The sequence below is a fragment of the Poecile atricapillus genome, chromosome 13 (assembly GCF_030490865.1).
Source record: "Poecile atricapillus isolate bPoeAtr1 chromosome 13, bPoeAtr1.hap1, whole genome shotgun sequence".
Taxonomy (NCBI): domain Eukaryota; kingdom Metazoa; phylum Chordata; class Aves; order Passeriformes; family Paridae; genus Poecile; species Poecile atricapillus.
The window spans coordinates 17,286,221-17,305,902 of NC_081261.1; the positions used below are offsets into that span (position 1 = coordinate 17,286,221).

Genomic DNA, 19,682 nt, shown 5'->3' on the forward strand with positions numbered 1-19,682 from the left:
CACAGGCAGGGCTGGAGGGGCCCCAGGGGTGGGGGGTCCTGGGGCAGATGGAATCCTTGGTTAGGGCTCACTGGACCCTCTCCCAGTGCAGCTCTGGGAGGTGGGATGGGCACTTCCATCCTTAATTTTGGAGCTAAAAGGGTCCCCTCATTCCTCCAGCTTCGAGAGGAGGTCAGGCTAAGCACTGGAGTCAGAGGTGGCCGGGCCAGGAACAGCTCCTGCTCCTTCCCCTGCACCCACAAGAGCATCAGGGGGGCTGAGCTGGCTCAGCCTGGGCTCCCCAAAGCCTGGCACCCTCAGGCAGGGAGTGCTCGGGGCAGAGCCCACAGTCTGTGTCTCCCCAGCCTCCCCCATCCACAGCAGCACTGGAGCAGCTGATGTCCCTTAATGGATTTTTCCTTTTCTCACCCGTTTGTTGGGGTTTTGGATACACTCACCCCTCCCCACCCTCTCTGCTCTCTCCTCAAGCTGTGAGGTTGAGGTTTGGCAGCCGTGGCCTGGTTTGGAGCTGTGCAAGCACACACGGCTCGGGGTGCCCTGCTCCCCTCTCCTGGCACATCCCAGAGGCAGCGAGAGCAGGGAGGGCTGCAGTGGGAAAGGCGCTCATTAACGGGCATTAAATCGAGGCACGGAAACTTCACACACAATTAAAGCGGCATAAATTCAACGTGGCTCCATTCACCGCGGAATTGAATTAAGAGCACTTGAAATCTGGAATAAGACTTATCTCCTGAGGATTTAATGTGGTTTCACTAATACACTTTAGAAGATAACGTGGGTTCATCTTCCTGAGCTCCCTGCACTGCCAGGTCTGCCGGGCTTTGGCACAGCCTCAGCGGAGCTGCTGTCCCACTGCACTGCAAAAAAAACCCCAGATCTCTTCAAAAAACCCCCAAACCCCTCCAGCAAGCAGTCTGGCTGTTCCAGGTGCCTGGGGAGCAGCCGTGGGAAGCCGGCGGGCGGGGAAATCCCACAGGCTCGGTGGGTCCCCGCATCCCCACCGAGGGCTGGAGTTGGGCAGTGGGGTCTGGCTCCTCGCCCACCGCGGGGGGAAGCGGCTGAAGCATCCCCGGAGCCCAGTCCGAGCCCAGCATCATCCTCCGGCACGAGCCCTTCCCCAGCGCTTAATTACACGGAGCAGTAATTACTGTAATTCTCCTCAATTGGCTCCCTAATAAAGTCGCAGCTTCGCTGGCGGCCGGACCCCCTCGCTGAGCCGCTGCTCCAGCGCCGCTTTCCCACGCAGGGCTGGAATTCCCTGGCACGGCGGGATCGGAACTTCGCGTTTTTGAACTCCTGACCCACCCGGCTCTTGGGCTGGTGCTGAACAACCCAGAGGGGCTGGAGCAGGGACAGGAGCCGGGGCTGGAGCAGGGACAGGAGCCGGGGCTGGAGCAGGGACAGGAGCCGGGGCTGGAGCAGGGACAGGAGCCGGGGCTGGAGCAAGGACAGGAGCCAGAGCTGGAGCAGGGACAGGAGCCAGAGCTGGAGCAGGGACAGGAGCCAGAGCTGGAGCAGGGACAGGAGCCGGGGCTGGAGCAGGGACAGGAGCCGGGGCTGGAGCAGGGACAGGAGCCGGGGATGGAGCAGGGACAGGAGCCGGGGATGGAGCAGGGACAGGAGCCGGGGCTGGAGCAGGGACAGGAGCCGGGGCTGGAGCCGGGGCTGGAGCCGGGGATGGAGCCGGGGCTGGAGCAGGGACAGGAGCCGGGGCTGGAGCAGGGACAGGAGCCAGAGCTGGAGCAGGGACAGGAGCCAGAGCTGGAGCAGGGACAGGAGCCGGGGATGGAGCAGGGACAGGAGCCGGGGCTGGAGCAGGGACAGGAGCCGGGGCTGGAGCAGGGACAGGAGCCGGGGCTGGAGCAGGGACAGGAGCCGGGGCTGGAGCAGGGACAGGAGCCGGGGATGGAGCAGGGACAGGAGCCGGGGATGGAGCAGGGACAGGAGCCGGGGATGGAGCAGGGACAGGAGCCGGGGATGGAGCAGGGACAGGAGCCGGGGATGGAGCAGGGACAGGAGCCGGGGATGGAGCAGGGACAGGAGCCGGGGATGGAGCAGGGACAGGAGCCGGGGATGGAGCAGGGACAGGAGCCGGGGATGGAGCAGGGACAGGAGCCGGGGATGGAGCAGGGACAGGAGCCGGGGATGGAGCAGGGACAGGAGCCGGGGATGGAGCAGGGACAGGAGCCGGGGATGGAGCAGGGACAGGAGCCGGGGATGGAGCAGGGACAGGAGCCGGGGATGGAGCTGGGGATGGAGCAGGAGCCAGGGATGGAGCTGGGGATGGAGCAGGAGCCAGGGATGGAGCTGGGGATGGAAAAGGAGCTGGAGCTGGGGATGGTGCTGGGGATGGAGCAGGAGCCAGGGCTGGAGCAGGGACAGGAGCCGGGGATGGAGCAGGAGCTGGAGCAGAAGCCGGGGCTGGAACCAGAGCCAGGGTCGCTCCAGGATGAGGAGCTGCCCTGCCCCGGCCCCAGGATCTCCCCAGCCCTGGTGGCTCCACCACCAACTGCTGGAACTGGGGTTTCAGCACACAAAATCCCCTCTCTGCTGAGGGGAGAGGCGTTTTCTCCCCTCCAGCCGCTGCTGCTGCACTCCTGAAGGGAGCAATTAAATGTTACACCAAAAATGATTCACCGTGAAGCCCTTCTCTGCTCCAAACCCAAGCACGAGTCCCAGAGGAGCAACTCCCGGGTACAAAAGAAATGCGAGTTGAGGTTTTTTTGGCCTCCTGTCCCCATCGTGTTCCTGCTGCTCCCGCACCCCCTGTAGCTCTCACCAGGGGAACCACATCTTCATTTCTTGATGCTCAATGTTTGTAGCATAAATTAAACTAACATGTATTCAAAAGCTAAATATGTGTAAATTTGCCTGTACATCTTAATAGAGGCATTTTTTTAAAGCTTATTAATAGACTGTATTGGGGGGGAGTCATTGGCTGTGCTCCCCAAACAGCCCAGGGAATGTCACCTTTAAGACAATACCAGGAGAAAAAAAACCCCATATTGTATAAATTCAGTTAATAATTATCTCTAAAAGAAGACCTACAGGCTGTTAACCCCCAAATGGCAGTGGAGCACAGCTCCCCCTCTGAGCCTGTTTACATGTTAAGGCTATATGAAAATAGCATATAATTCCACTGGTTAATAGCTGTACTCAAGAGGCCAAAATGCTTGAAAACATAATACATTTGGCAAAAATATCTCAAAAAACTATTTAGCTTAATTCTGACTGGCATTACAGTAACACGACAGCAATAACCTTAATACAGTAAATTATGAGCTGATTGAGATAAATAAAATCATAACATTTCAGTGCCAAGTCTCAGCTCTAAAATGGAGCTGCACTTTAGACATTGACTGCAGCCCAGGCTTTTCCAGCTCCACAGGAACAGGCACCGCTTCCCTGCACCCGACTCGACTGGGACGTGTGAAACACACTGAAATTCATAAAATTTAAATAAGACAACGAAATTATACCTTGTAGCTATAGTTATCACAAATAATGTACAGTCTAAATTGCAGCCTGAGCAAACACGATTTCCTGGGTGCCTCTGGAAGCCCAAGGCGGGATGCAGAGCAATTATGAGGAATGAGCACAAAGCTGATTTGCATCTGAATGGCGAGGGGGGGGCGAGGGGCGGCCCGCTCCATTCACAGCACCACAATGAACCAGCTGGGAAAAGCAACTTTATTAGTGTCCCGCAGCAAAACACATTAGTAATTTGTAACCAGGCATTACAAGCACACCGGGGGAGGTTTCCGCAGGGATCGGCCCGGGAGCTCCCCGGCAGCAGCGGAGCCCCTCCGAGGGAGCGGAGCCAGGAGGGTTTCTAAGGAATTTTTTTGGGAAATGCCCAGAGAGCTCCGGGGCAGCCCAGGAAAAGCAGCATCACAACCCCGGGGCATCACCGAGCCCAGCTCCAAACAGCATCCTCAGCAAAACCCAGCACGGGTGGAGCGTTTTTCCAGCTGTTTTCCAGTTGTGCTCACACAGCCGGTGCCTGCTGGAATTTCAAACTCCTGAGCTTGCTCCCTCTCCACCCCCACAGAGATACACTAGCACATACAATACTTTCATTAAGTTTTTTTGAGTAAAAAAATCTAACTTTTGTCTCTTGATCACCGTGATAAAGTGAGTCTCTGAGTAGCATGATCCAGTATTAGTGTTAACCGTTAGTTGTACTGTAAAATCCTCTTTGGTTATAGAATATTTCATTTAAAGCAAGATTACAAAAAACAGTTTCCAGCTAGAAATCCACCCCTGTAATCTAAAAGCCATCTAAATTACCACACTTCTGCAGGCTGAAGATATACTGATAGGACTTAAAAATTTGAGTATCTCCCCGGGTAATCTAAACAAAATTATCAAAATTATATTAAGTAAATACATTTGAAGGAATAGTAAATTTTTGAAAAATCCTTAGGGTATTTTAAAAGTAGAGTTCTGGAAGTAGCAGTAGTGGGCTAGAGAAAAACACCCCCGAGCCAGAGCTCTCCTCTAGATACTCTCCATGGCCTTGAACTCGCTGAGGGCCTGCACGGGGTTCACGTGCTTCTTCTGGGACGCCCTCTTGATTTTTGTCTGGGTCTCGTCCTGCTTCTCCCTCTTGACCAGGGGTTTCTTCTCCGGAGCCTTCATCTTCCAGGAGACGGCCGGCAGGTTGAGGGAGGCCATGCCCTGGGACTTCTGGTACTTGGTGGAGGCCACGTAGGAGGCCTTGACCGTCTGCACCACGGCGTTCATCAGGTTCTTGGCCGCCTGGATCAGGGACATGGCGCTGTCCACCTGCCAAGGGACACATGGTCACACCCACGGAACCCCAAACACGGCCTTCCACAGAGCACACCTCAGGCCTGGGGTAAAACCACTTGAAAACTGATTCATGTGGCTGATTTATATTTTTCCTTTGAAAGCTGAGGCTCCTGGTTTGAGGCAGGATTTTCCTCTGGATGCTCGGTGGTTCCAAACCTGACTCGTGCCACCAACACAAAAGCAGTGTTTGCCCCCTGTCTGCATTTCCATATTAATGGTAGTGGGAACCATTTGTATTCTGCCCTTTGCTTTTGTGACTAAGCTTTAACAGTTGCTTATTCTCTAATGAAATTAATAAAGCTGTAGTAATATCTTAATCACCGATAATAAGTATTTAAATTGCCCTACAATACTGAGTTGGACTGGGAAGGAAGGAACACAACTGCATCACCAGCCTGGCCTGGAGCCCTTTCCCAGCTGGTTCCTGATTTACAAGAGCATCAAAACAAGGAAAAACATGAATTTGTCAGAGCTGTAGGGCACAGTGGGGATAAAGAGCTGAGAGCAGGGCTGGGTGGAAGAGGGGAGGAGCACTGTGGTGACCTCAGCTGGGACCCCCTTCTCCAGGGGCCAGGGTCCTGCTCTGGGTGGGATCCCCAGCTTGCCAAGGCCCAGTGGGCTGGGACAGGGGTTTGATCTTGGGCAGAGTTTGGTTCTGGTGGCTTCTCTGGGGCACTGTCCCCTCCCTTCCACCCCACGTGGCACCTCAGATCCTCTGGCACACCACTAAGCTCTGCTCACCAGGCTGAAAACCTCAGCCCTGGAGTGTTTCCAGGAATCCTCACAGCAGGAGGAATCATTGAAGGCCAGGAGAGCAGGGAGGTGCTTTCTGAATGAGCTGTCAGACTCTGAAGGTGCCAGCTCTGCCTGCCTGGGCCGTGGTTCTGGTGCAGGGGCAGGGCACTAACACTAGACAGAACTTTCCTTTCAGACAGGTGACGCCTCTGCACTGGCTGAGGTCTTCATCTGATCATCCCATGGGCCTTAACACCGCTGCTGGCAACCCCCAGCCCCGCTGGACAGGCTCGAGGAGAAGGGATAAAAGCAGGAGGTCAGACCACAGAGGCCAGGCTGTTCTGTCACTAATTCATGGCAGAGGGGATGTAACTCCTGGAGACACTGAGTAACTGCACTGAAGCCCTGGAGTAGGTATTGCTGCACAGTAACACATCTCCTGCTCTGACAGCACCATGCCTTCAGCCTCCCAGCTCCAGGACAGAACAGCAGCACATCCACCACAGCCCCTGGAGCTGCTCTGGGGGCTGGAAAGGCAGCAGGAGGGGCAGCAGGAGGGGCAGCACAGCCCCAGATGGGCTCAGCTCCTGCAGGGATGGCTACTGCTGCTGCTGCCCCAAAGCTCTCCTTCCACAGCTCTCCCTGTTATTTTGGGGGAAATCTGTGCTAATAAGTTTAAGCAACTGAAGTATCAAGCAGGGTTTCACTGGAAAACATCAGTGGCACAGGGTGCCCAGAGAAGCTGTGGCTGCCCCTGGATCCCTGGAAGTGTCCCAGGCCAGGCTGGACAGGGTTTGGAGCAGCCTGGGGTGGTGGAAAGTGTCCCTGCCATGGCAGGGGTAGGATGGGATGAGCTTTAAGGTCCCTTCCAACCCAAACTGTTCCACAATTCTGTGGTATCAAAATGGCAGAATGTGGGAAGTTTTTTCCATTTGCTGATCAGGATTCAGGGAGCAATTCTGGACTATCAGCAAATTCTGTCCCTTCTTCCAACCTCCTTCCTCAGTCCTGACATGGCTGGGCAAAAGCACCAGTGACCAAATGTGCCTGTGCACGGCAAGGAAGAGTATGCCAGAAGAAATTAAGAATTTAGGTTCACTTCCCTCCCCCCAAATATCTGTCATACAGAATCCTCTTAGGAGGAAGCATTTCATGAACTACAGGGAAAAAAGTTATTTGCAAAGTTAAGGCTGGAATAAGGAAGCAAGCTGGCCTGGGGCAGCTTCCAGCTGTCAGAAACCAGAACAGCCACTAAAAATCCCTGCACTCTTCAGGGCACAGCCATCCTGAAATATTAACATCTCCAGAGCATTGCAGGACCCCAGCATGTTCCAAGGCTGTGCAGAGACGTGGGGCAGGTTTAGCTGCACAGATAAAGTGATTTAACCTCACTAAGAGCAAAAAGCAGTCTGGAAAACAGATTACACAGAGGTGAAGTGAATCTGTCTACAAACACTGTTGAGTAAGGAAATGTGAAGTCTGTATTTTCACAGCAAGAGAACAGCGAGGCAGCAACACAAACTCTGCATGCATTAAAGCTGTGCACGCTCCAGCACCTCCTGTCTGTATTGTGTGGTGTTTAACACGGGAGCTGGGCTCAGAACAGGCTGGGATGGGCCATACGTACCCCGGACACGACGAGCTCCCCGCCCAGGTTCTGCACCTCGGCCTTCACCTTGCTGCAGATGTTGAGCTGGTGGCAGTAGAGCGCGATGCGCTGCAGGTAGGCCAGCAGGTCCTGCTTGCACGCTGAGTCTGGGCACTGTGGGAGAATCAGAGGAGGAATTGGGGAATGAGGAATTAGGGGCTGCATTAGAGCCTCGTCCCTAAAGGGGTGCAGCTGTGCCAGACCAGCACTGCAGGAAAGGAAGCACGCAATGCTGATGGAATAGAGCAGTAACAAAGAGTAAAAGGGCACTGTGGGTGCTGTGCATGTGAGGGAAAAGGGCAGGGAAGGTTTGATGGAACCATTCTCAGAGGCAGATCGGCAGCACCACAGCTGGGGCACAGCCAAACCAGCACCTCCCCCTGGAGCAGGGCGTGGGCAGGAGAGCCCTGTGCTTTCAGAGCTGAGCAGAATGAAAGGCATCTAAAAACCAGGAGCCATGAGCAGGGACAGCACTGGACAGGCTCCATCCAGCTGCCCTGCAGCAGCCCTCCCAGGGAGGAGGAACAGGAGGAAGAGGAAGAGAAGAAGGACTATTTACCCTCCCCATGATGCTTTAAGTTTTAGCTTTCATATTTTCCAGATTCTGTACTGCATTAGAATATAACTCTGAACTTCATATAAAGTGTTGGCAGGTTTTCCTCACTCCTTTTCCAGCCCCAGAACCAAGGACACCATTGCAGCTTCAGGCCCAAGAAGTGTAACCAGTTCACTGTAACAATTCACTAATTGAGGAGAGCAGCCTGGGAGGATGGGACTGCATCACCTGCAGCTGTAATTGGACAATTAACCCTAATATGCTAATGGACTGAAATAAAAGTGTGAAAACTCGTGACTCAGAGTCCATCTTGCATCCATCTTGGAGAGTCATGGCCAGGCTCTTGTACTGCCCAAGGTGTACCCTTTAAAGGCCTTTTAATAAATCCCTGCTTTATTCCTTTAACTCTGCCCAGCCTCTGGTCCAGGGAGCCTCTTTAGGCATCCCCTAGAGCAGGTCTGTCAGCTGTAAAAGGTCCTTCCTGTAGTGCACAGGACACAGCAGCGATGGTCTGACACCCAAGGTCTCAACCAGCAGGTGTTACCAATTCCTCCCTCAATCCTCAACCTTAACTATTCCAAGCTCCAAAGCGATAAACCCGACAGCAACTCAATTACCTGCAGCAAACAGAGATTTTCCTGAATTCTGCTCCCATCTCGTAGCAGTGGGGAAAGCAGGTTCCTCACCAGGCACAAAATGACATTTTTAAGGTGCTTGCTGCAGCACTCATCCGTAAGAGAAAGGAAACTTTTTCAGCCTTGCACAAAAGGCTCTGCAGGAGTCCCTCTGTGCAGCTCAGGAAGGGCATTTTCTGGGACAGAATCCAAGAATGAGCCAGGCTCAGGCTGGATTTCCAGAGCAGAGGGGAGCCCATGTGAGGAGCAGCCAAGGTCCAGAGCAGGCTGTGGGAAGGGCTCTGCTGCCCACGCCAGCCCCTTTAGGAGCAGCAGCAATGGGGAGCCAGCAGCAGGTGCCCCATGGGCCACCTCAGCCCCAGGGGCACCCCACATGTTCACACACACACACAACATCTCCAGCTTCACATCCATGTGATTTACACCACATTGGATCACGCCCAATGCTGCTTCAGCCCTGCTCTGAACCCCAGAGAAGCATCACTTGTACCCCACAGAGAGCTCCTGCTCTTTGTTCCACAGAAATGACCACTCATCATCTCATCTTCCCACCCAGCATCCACAGGTCTCCTGGACCAAACCAACACCATCAGACTGCCATTATGTTGTGCTCTGAGGCAGGCTGCACTGTGGCCAGCATTATTTCAGCTGTAGCAGTGGAATCCACCTGGCATTACCCAGGCACAGGCACACCCTGCAGGGATCTCCAGCCTTCCAGACAGCTGCACCCCATCCAGAGTGATTTAAGAGCTCTTTTTCACACACCCCTGTTCACAGCAAAATCCCATTTCACCTAAGACACTGATCCTGTGCAATGGACCATCTGATGAAGATTCATAATGGACATGGCATGACTGGAAGATTAATCTTCAGTGTGGCACCACTTCATTACTTAAAGCTTCACTCCAGCTGAGGGTGGTTGCACTGGCTGTGCAGCCTCTCCCCACTTTGAGGGCAAGGTAGGAATCTCCTCCTGGCTGTGAGCAGCAGGCTCTGAGCCCTGATTCTCCCTGCAGACCTCTCCTTAGCTATGAGATGGAAGCAGAAACTCTCCTCTTTGTATAAAAGAGGAGCAGATTGTGGTGCACACGCAGGGATGTGCAAACAGGGTCCCACTCACATGGAGCATTTCCTTCCCAACAGCACCTGATCTGCCAGAACAGGCACTTCCCTCTGCAGTGAAGGCAAGTGCAGCTAACACACACATTTGTTTTTTTTCCAGGGCCAGAACAAGTGACTCTTGCAAGGCAAAGCAGTCTCTGTGCTGAGCAGGGCTAACTCAGGTGCCACAGCAATGTGCACACACAGGGGCACTGCAGTGGGAGATCTGCACAGCTTTAGGGGCATCTGACCCCACCAAGAGACATAAAACCACCCTCTTAGTCCCAAGGAAAATGATGGAACAGCCAAATTAATCTCAGCTCTCAACATGGGCACGCAGCTTCCATCGGTGCAGTGAAGCCCTGCCTAACGAAGCAGCAAAGCTTGCAGGTTAATTTTTTAAGCTAATCAATATTAGTCAGCACTACAAGATGTTTTAGAGCAAGTCCACAAATAGCCCTGGCCAAAGAGTTAATGAAAAGCTCAAATTACCATTTCAGAAACTGATCCCCATCTCCCAAAGAGCTCATCCAGCAGAGAGAGCGAGCAGCACTGGAGGGGCTTGAGGGCTGACAAATGCTCAGTACAGCACGTCAGGGGATGGCTCAACAATTCCAGCTACTCTGTGGGGCTGTGAAACCATTCCAGGAAAGACTCTCAATGCAGGAGGCTGCTGCACCATCACCAACAGCTGAGGAAGGCAGCAAAACCTCCATGGAATAGGAATCATCACGGGGTTGTGTACATCAATATGGTGTGAGATGGAAACCCACATCCTCTCCTGTGTGTGCTATTTCTGCAGGCAGGATTGAGGACTCAGCTCAAAGACAGATGAGGTTTAAATGGAGATGTAACACAAGATAAAAAAGAGCATCAACAAAAGGCACTGCGGGTGCCTGCAGAAAGTTGTCCTTTCCTAGGCAGGAGCACTCGGATAAAAATCAAAAAACCCAAAAGGCAACAGTTTAAACAGCGATCAAGAATGATGACATTATTGGATTAACCCACAGCCACAACCCCCATCTGCAGAGCTGCCATGGGAGGACTCGCACAGCACAGCCCAGCAGGGAGTGCAGTGTAGATGGAAATGAACGTGTGGGGGGACACCCCACCTTCCCAAACCCCAAAACTGAGCTGCAGCCACAGACTCAGGGAAGGTTACTGGCAAAAGCTCAGCTGGCTGCTCCAGGTCAAATCCAGGATCCATCCTGGACACAGCAAACACCCCCCAATTTCAGTTCCTGCTGCCCCAGCTGAGCCTGCAGAGAAGCAGAATCAGCCTTTGATCTGTTTTTGCAGAGAGGAGGGGCAGGGGAAGCCAGCAGAGCCCTGGTGGTGTGTGCTGATGGACACAGCCCATCCCCAGTGGCTGCAGGGGACAGCCAGCAACTGCAGAGCTTCTTCCTCCCACTGCCTCTCCCTTTGGAATGGGCCCTGCTGCACCAGGAATTCCCAATAAATGCCCCTCAGCAGGAGCTGCCAGCAGCTGTTTTGGGCAGGCAGCTCCCTGGCACTGGCCACGTGTGCCAGCAGCTGCCACCAGCCTGTGCCCAGGGTCCCCAGCACAGCCCCCCAGCCAGGGACCAGTCTCCCCAGCAAGAGGCTGCTGGAGCCTTTATCTGGAAGTGGGGCAGCCCCCACCCTCACTGGAGATCAGAACCGACATCACCTCAGCCTCCCACCACTACGGAAGGAAAAAGGAACTGAGATTTCCTTCGGCTTTGTAGGTGTTTGGACACTGAAAAAATAAATAACAGAGAGAAGCCTTGTCTTGCTGCAAACCCTTGTCATCTGTGTTGTGCTCGTAACTGCTTCATATCCCCTGTTCCCAGCAAGCAGCTGTTTGGAGCGAGGGATGGGAACCTCAGGGAGAACCTGCAGCTGGGACTCCTCCCAACAGACAGGGAATTCCTGGCACAGCAGCTCGTGGAGTTTCAGAGGAATGTGCTGCCCAAGGGCCTGATGGCAGGGCTGGGAGCTGCTGGCACACTGACACGAGGGGTCACAGCTCTGGTGCCAGGCAGGACACGAGCCCTGTGCTCCCAGGCAGGAGCAGGGACAGCGGGATCCGTGCTCGGAGCTGCTCCTGCTCTGCAGCTGTCACACTGCTCCACATTAACATGTTTCTAAAGAGTATGGAAGCACAGCTAATGAAATATGCAGGCTCAAAGTATTAGCAGAGTATGGAGTCAGGAAAAAGCTATATTCTTGTCAAAATGACTAACTGTACAGTGCTGCTCATATTTATCTTCAAACATGTGCTTAATCTGTTACATTTTTAAGGACCTTACTGCTACTAAAAGTAGTTTTCTTTTATAATTTGAAATGGCTTAGTACAGAAAACCATATACCAACTTTGCATAGAACACGTGAATTTAAAAAAAACACAACAAAAACCCAACAAAAAAGCATTGTAAACCTTCAGCCCAAGCTCCCCTGAGACCCTGAACACAAACTGCTCCTTGCTTCATTTACCTACATCAGCAGCACACCTGGTTCTTGCAGAAACAAGGCTGTCAAAGTGCTGTAGCAAGGAGAGCCATTTGAAAAAACACTTCTCAAATTTATCTCCCCATTGAACATCTCTCACTGCATCATTAATAAAGAAGGGTGTAGACAAGCACTTCTGAATGCAACATTAAGAGAGTCCTGCACCACAATGATTTACTTTCAAAGTGACACCGGTAAAACCTTGCAGTACAAATTTCCATCCTGAAAAGGCCTGGAAAGCAAGTGACAACTGGAGAAAACAAAGCTTAATCCATGATCTCAGACCTAACCTCCCTCTCTGAAACTCTGCGTTTCAGAGTCTCTCTTGAAGGTGGAATATTATTACTAATGTTGATGTTTCCCTGCTCTTTGGGTGTGGGCTGAGGCCAGAGGTGCTCTTGCCTGGCCCAGTTTCTAAGTGGCTCAGGACAGGGATTGCCTAAATAAATCCCTGAGCTGGCTGTGCTTGTTCAGTCCTGTAAGAATTCCTTCCAAACACTGGGACAGCACAGCCACGCTCAGGTCACCGCAGGCCTTGCTCCAAGTCTTCATCAGCTCTGACTGGACAGTGAAGAAAACCACCAGAGAGCTTTGACACCCTCCCCACTCAGTCCGTGGGGCATCTGAAAATGGTTAATCTTCAAAAGCCTCCTCCAAAGCAGTGTTAGAGGTTGTGTAATAGGCCAGGGCCATTGTGCAGGAGCTGGCTCTGGGCTTTGGGAAGCACCAGGAGCGCTCTGGGTGTGGCTGAGCCCAGCTCTGGCACTGCCCTGGCTCTACGTGACCTGAAGCAGGGCTGGCAGGTGCCCGACTCCAGCCAAGGAGCTGCTGTGCCACTGCCCAGGGAGGCAGGAGAGAGCTGCAAAGAGCAGGATTTTCTAGCAGCAGAGCTGGAAAATCAGTTCAAACCCCCCAAAACCGAACACATTTTCATCTGTTCATCATGCCTGCAGTACTGAAAGATCCGCTCTTGCTCCTGCAGCTGGAGGCTCATGGGACTGGGACTTACATGGTCAGCAATGGTCCGGCCCAGCTTGTCCATCCTTGACCCAGCCTCTGCGATCTTCTTGGCTGCACTAATCACATCTGACGTGTTCTTCAGTGGACCTTTGCCCCTGCAAAACAGAGCAGAGCCTCCCATCTAGCACCAGAGAGCCACAGCAGTGAATTCTGTGTGTTTTCTCCTTCTGTTCCACACAGTGCTGGCAGTGACTCCTCACCCAAAGGGCAGGAAAAGGCAGGAGCAGCCATTACAGCACCTTCATTCTCAAGAGTTACCCCCTTTTGGCTCTTCCCCACATTTAGCTTAAATCTAGGGATAAAAACATCTTAAATTTTACTGCTTTGAGCAACTTAATGATGATAAGAGATAACATTTTAGAAGACGGATTTGCAATTTTTATGGAATGGAACATGAAGTTTAAAAAATAGCGTTATATAAAATCTGGTAAATTAATTTCAAAAGGCATCAAAAACCCTCTCTTTCCTCTGCAAATAACTGTACTAGGAACTATTTCTGCAGTATGGCAATATTGAGAAGCCCATAGAATTTAATGCTGTAAAGAACTGAGCAAATATATATATATATATTCCTGGGGACAAGAATCACCCTGAAGAAAGAAAGACAGGCAATAACTGCTGTGTATCTGTAGATCAATTTGAACAGTTATTACCATCCAGCCACTGCACAATAATGCATCTCCCCAGTTAATATGCAGCTGGAGCAGGGCACCATTTAAAGGAAATTATAAGAAGTGAGACTCTTAGGAGAACTTGCACCATGTCTCATTGAAAGCCCAGCAGCCCAAGCAGCTTGCAGTGAGCACAAATTAAAAAGCCTCACCTGGTGAAGTCTGTCATTTCCATCATAATCATACACATCTGTTTGGCCAGAACAATGATGTCATTGCCACTGTCGTCCCATTTTGACACTTCAGCATCCAATTTACTCTTTTCCTCCTGGAAGCTGGCGACCTGCTCAGCAATCTTGGCTTTCTGCTCTTGAGGGAGCTGAGCCATGATAGCCTGGAAGAGAAGAGTTTTCTCACATGGCCTCCTGCTGCCTTGTAGAGGCTTTTTGGAACATTTCACTAATAACCAATTTCAGTCATGTAGATGGGGGATAAAACTTTATTAGCAATCCTCTACCTAGAGGCTTTACAGAGCCATTTGCTACCATTTTGAATCAAAGTTTATACTCTTTTTTTTAAGAAAAAGTGCCTAGAAAGACAAGTTGACACTTAATATATGGGGCTTTGCATAGTAAAGCTGTTAAGACTCCAAACAAATTTGCTACATATTACCATCCCTCAAAATAAAACTACATGAAGAAGGAGGACTTGTCTTTTATAGAAAATTTCAACGTTTTAAAATTAAGTTCCACTTGGGTATTGAGGATAATAAGAAATATTACCAGTCTCTTCCCTGCAAAAAGCTAGCTGTACTCTTTTGAAACATGTCTGCTGAGGAAAGAGTAAGTGAAAATAAAGAGGATGTGCTTACTCCCAAATAAAATCTCTCAGACTGGGTTTACAGCCTGTGTAAGACTCCATGGCCTTGCCTTCATAAATACTGGGAGCACAGATGCCTCCAGGAGCAGGCAAAAAGGAGCCTTTGCTACTAAAAATCCTCTGGCAGCAGCTGTGCTAAGAGGAAAATGAGCAATGTCTGCAACAAAATAGAAGGGGGAGAGGGTCCAAGTGCTTGTGTAAGGGAGGGGAGCATTAAAATACTCCCAGTTCATGTAACTCCCAAGCCAAAGTGGCAGAAGTTTGATAAATAAGCTCTGGCTACTTCTTGCCTGGCAGGAAGAGCCTCCACAAGAAATCTGCCGTGGCACTTTCCCAAGAGTGTAAATTGTTATCGATCCAGAGGGGTCGTGTCAAATAAAAGCAAAAGCTAAGGCCTGGTTTTCCTTCCGCGCACTGATTTTAGGGTCTCACCTCTTAATGATTATATATTGCCTATCAATGCTTTCATTTTTGACTCACAGGAAATGCAGTTAGCTGAAATGATTTTGTTTGAGTTCCTCTCAACGTTGTCTTGATAAATGCTCAGTGACCACACACACACCAGCATGTGTGTGAGGAGACATTTTGTGAAGATTTTTTGCTCATAAAGTTAGTGTTTGTCTGTTGAAAATAACATTAATCCAGTGGAGTGATCTGCCCTGTACCTCCCTGCAGAAGCTCACTTTACTACGTCTATGATATCAAAATGTGATGTAGTTTCTTAGTACTAAAAGGATTTTGATCTTTCAGAATACCCCAAATACTTAAAATAAAACACAGACATTTCTCACATCCATCAGACCAACTGCATTTCACTCAACCTCCTTTTCAGAAAAATGCTGGAAACAAAGAATACCAGTTTTCTGATCCAGCATTTTTATAACCACCTCCCAGCTCCCAAATTTCACCTGGGTTTTCAAAGCAAGCTGAAGTGTTTCTTGAAGGCAGGTCACACTTTTATAATGCTCAGCTTTGTGCCTTACCCTTGCACTCTGTCCAGCAATGAGCTGATCATCCTCAGTCTGGATACTGGTTCTGCTTCGGACGTCGAAATCCTCGGTCTCAAAGTCAGAATCATCCAGCTCTTCAGGAGTCTGAGGAAAAAGCATTCAGGCAGAGTCAAACTACAGATTCCATGGCTCTGAAAATCAACAAGAATATTGTTTTTCAAGCAGAAAGAATGGAAATCAGTGGAGGTAAAAATTATTCCATGTTTTCAACAAAAAGGTAAATACAGGGACTATATCCAGCTCTGAACACATGTGATTTTATGTGCTTGACTTCTCCTGTTAAACACCATAGGGATCCCCAGAATCACACAGCAGTAACTAAACAGCTGAGATTTGTCAGGACATTAATGCACTCAGCATCTGAGAGACAGAAAAAAAAGTTCTTGTGAAACGAACAGTGCTTTTGCAACTTGATTAAATGTAAAAGCTTCACTCAGGATTCTGAAGCTGGAATTACACACAGCTCTGAGGGCTGGTTCAGAAGCACAGACAGTGGCTTCAGCACAATTATGAATCAAAGCATTGACTAAATTAACAACAGATAAAATATCTCAAAATTTATCCTTATCCCTCAGGAAAAGCTGAAAAATTTCAGCTAGTAAGGGCCAGCTTTTATGCTGTAGGCTAAACACATCTGACCTAGTTCCTGCTTGCCTAGGATTTATTTTTGCTACTGCCAGTCTGTAGCTGGCAAACTTTTTATAAAGCCTATCAAGTTTAAACAGCATGTTTGTCAAAATACTACATCTTTGCTAAAGTGGTACTTCACAATTCTCCAGAGCTGGGTCAACAAAGAACTTCACTGATAAATGCAATAAACTGTGATTAAAAGAAAAAATACAAATAAAGTCCCTGCTCTTTAGATTTTTTTCTCTATGATTTGAATTTCACAGACCTGTCTTCCACTACAGACACTCTGTGGTACAGTGAAAATAGAGATGGATATGCAAAATAATTGCCAAAAAGCCAAAGTGAGTAGGGTGGCAATCAAGACTTTGGGTATTCCAGCCTCCTCTCCAGGAGGAGAACAGGGTATATCCACAACACCAGCAGAGGGACACACACTAAAAAGTTCAGTGTATCAGTATTTTTTAAAAAATGAAAGAACATAAAGAAAGCAGTTCTGCTGTACCTGATTCTGTGTGTGACTCTCCTCTGCCCATCCCTCCCACAGCCCAGGGACACACAGAGTGTAACTCTGCCTTTCAAGTGCCACCAAGGGCAGAAACTCCTCTGGGGTCACAAGCCTGGGTAGCAGGGAGGGGGGAAGAGCTTCTCTTCAACAAATACAGATATATGGAGATGGTAATTTTGAAAGTACCCTGCATAAACACAAAACTGAGGTGTTGCAGTGGCCTTTCCTGCTGGTCCCTGTAAAGAGCAAGAGCCCCTGGACAAAGCTGAAGTGAATGAGCCCCTGTGAGCAGGGTTACACCTGGAGAGCCCTGGAATTCCCATTTGGATGGTTCTTTCATCCCAAAATAAACTCTCTGGATGACAAATGCAAATATTTTAACTTCTTTCTAGGTGGCTGCTGTGGCTCCCTGGCTCCCAGAGCGTTCCTGGCACTGCCAGCCTGGGTAATTACTGCCCGCTGGGACTGGCAGCTCCCTGTCCCGAAGAACAAGGGCTTCAGCAGGGGGAATCACATCCCTCTGTCTGCAAAGCAGGAAGGCATTGGTACCTTCATCTACCATCTATAAATCCTGAGCTTGTCTGGAAAAAATTCCACAGGGAGCACAGATGTGGTTGGCAGTTTTCCTCCTGGTTTCTCATCTGATCCTCTGCTTCAAGCAGCGAACACAGAGGATGCCATTGCAATGGGTACTGTAATCACGAATCTCCTGGGGCTGTACCCTCTTCATTTACTGACCACCAAGCTGCATCTGCCATGGTCACCACTCTGAAAGACCAGGGCACTTTCTCAGAGTCAAAGGAATACCAGGAAAATAAGAAAAAAGGAATAAAACCCCTGTATTTGTCTTTGCTATGTCTGGCTCCTGCCCACTTTTGCCTCAGTTAAGATCCAAGAAAAAGGTTCATGGATCAGCTTCAACCAGAACTTCCTTTTCTGCATCCCTTCAACCAACTGTGCCCTTCTGTGTCTGGTCTACCAGAAATGAGGGCTTCCAAGTCACACCCATTGCAAGCACACTGGAGTCAAGGCCTCAGTGAGCTGCCCCTGTTTACCCAGGTTAGCCAATTTAGAAATTACATGGAACTACAGACCAAACCCATCGCAGCTTCCTTTGGACTAACTAACATTAATTCTCAAAATTTACTTAATGAAGAGCCATTAGATTTTATTTCTAAGCTCTCAAAGCATCATCAAGCATCTATAGTTCTGAATTAATTTGCTGTTGTTAACTGAAAGGTCACTGATCTTAGCACAAGATGTGTGATGGGGATTCAGCATCACAACTCGGGCCATCAGCGATGCTCAGACCTGGCTGATGAATCTGAACCCAAACTGCTCAAGTGCTCCACAGCAATTAGCACGTTTTAAGACTCTGAATGTTAATAGGAGCTAAATGAGAATCTTCTCCTGCCTGCTCTCCATTATCCTGCTGGCTGTCAGTCCTACAGGGGCAGGGAAAGCTGCTGGGGGAAGCTGTTCTCACCCGGATCATCAGCACGGCTTTCCTGATGTCGCGGATGCCGTCGTACACCAGCCGGGAGGCGTCGATGAACTCGTTCTCATCCATGGGCTGGGCAGGGTCGGAGCTCAGCGCTTCCACTGCAGCTTCCACTTGCTCCGTGAAGCGTGGCATGACTGAAAGCAGAGCACAGAGCTGCTCAGTCCACCCCGAGCCACTCGCTGCTTCCCACTCCAGCCTTGCTCTAAACTATCCTGGAAATCACAACATCTGGGACTGGAGGTGAAGTCTTACTCCTGCTTATCCTGCTGCTGTTTGGTGTTTTCCCCTTGGACAGTGAAAAGTTTATCACGCCCCTCTAATGGACAAGGAGAAAACACCTGGGGATGCCCCTAGAAACTATGGGATAAAATATTAATTGTTTGTTTGATGTTCCATGAAGATGTACATCATTTTGGGGGGGGAAAAGCAGTCATGCTATGTCAAGAAGCTCTGGTTTAAGAAACACTGGAAGGGGGCAGGTTGCATTGCTGCATTTCAGTGACTCATGGTGCCCCAGGAAGAACATGACAGAACCAGTTAAGAGTCTGCTGTTTTTTCAGTGTCACCCTTGATTCTTCATCAAAGTAATTAAAGCAAAACCAACAACGAGTGGCAGGCACTGAAGCAGCCAGGCTCATCCCTTACCCTTGTGGATGTCATCAGTAGTTCATAGGGAACACCCTGATTTGGTGTTTATGTGTGGGGCACTACAACCTACAGTGCTCTTTCAACAGTTGTAAAGACAATTTACAAAATTTACCCTAATTATTACCCTAAATTTATTCTGCTGGGGAACGTGATCTTCCTCCTGGACCCTGAACAGCTGCAGAGCCTGGTGCAATACTCCAAGATGAGCACAGCACAAATTCAAGCCTCCCCTCACGTCTGGGACACACTCTCGGTGGTTTTGCTTCCCACAGTGCAGTCCATGACACTGAGCACACCCAGGGACACTTTGTGCACTGCTGAGCTTTGAGCCAGTACACGCAGCAAAATCAAACTTCTCACTTTTCAACAGCTTTGCAAACAACTCCCACTAATTTGCACGGCAGCAAATGGAGACTTTAGCAGATTTCACAGGTACGCCGTCCCCAGCTGCCCACAAGCTCTCAGACAGCACTTCAGGGCTCCTGGGAGTAAGTGACCCTTACCTGTGTTGGACAGTAACTTGGTTGCTTCCAGCACCTTCTCAGTGTACACCCCAGGCTCGTAGTTGTCCATCTCCGAGGTGACCACGTGAATGACGCGAGCGGCGCGGCCCCGGATCGCGCCGGCCGTGCGGTCTAAGCCATCCACGTCTTTCTCTTGGAGAGCGATGACGCATTTGTTTACATCTTCTAAAATGTGATTCTCTGGTGGTAAAAGAAGGAGGATTTAGATGGTAATGTCTTTTCTGCTGCAGTCATCAGCATGGCAATTGCTCAGCGAGGGACCTGCTCTAGAGAAGCTCCACGGAGATTCGGGCGAGCGTTAACGTGAAGGTCACTGCAACCAGCAGAGCTGCCCTTCCACAGGAGGTGTCAAAAAGCCGTCAGCCCGTCCA

The 19,682-nt window shown here is 50.2% G+C and overlaps 2 protein-coding genes across 2 annotated transcripts in view; both read right to left on the reverse strand.

Annotated features, from left to right (window-relative positions):
• Positions 1 to 299: 299 nt before the first annotated feature.
• Positions 300 to 2,611, reverse strand: LOC131583872 (basic proline-rich protein-like; the record flags this gene model as incomplete). The annotated part of the gene is made up of 1 exon (XM_058848409.1): positions 300 to 2,611. A coding segment is annotated over one exon (1,440 nt), but the record flags the coding sequence as incomplete, so codon positions are not given.
• A 1,060-nt stretch (positions 2,612 to 3,671) lies between these two features.
• The window catches only part of CTNNA1 (catenin alpha 1), a 118,757-nt gene continuing 102,746 nt past the window's right edge, over positions 3,672 to 19,682 (reverse strand). Inside the window, exons 12-18 of the mRNA XM_058848353.1 lie at positions 19,291 to 19,491; positions 18,122 to 18,273; positions 15,474 to 15,584; positions 13,824 to 14,005; positions 12,990 to 13,095; positions 7,178 to 7,312; positions 3,672 to 4,788 (exon numbers count right to left, since the gene is read on the reverse strand). Coding sequence (XP_058704336.1) covers positions 4,501 to 4,788; positions 7,178 to 7,312; positions 12,990 to 13,095; positions 13,824 to 14,005; positions 15,474 to 15,584; positions 18,122 to 18,273; positions 19,291 to 19,491 — 1,175 coding nt within the window. The 3' untranslated portion in view covers positions 3,672 to 4,500. The remainder of the gene's footprint in view (positions 4,789 to 7,177; positions 7,313 to 12,989; positions 13,096 to 13,823; positions 14,006 to 15,473; positions 15,585 to 18,121; positions 18,274 to 19,290; positions 19,492 to 19,682) is intronic.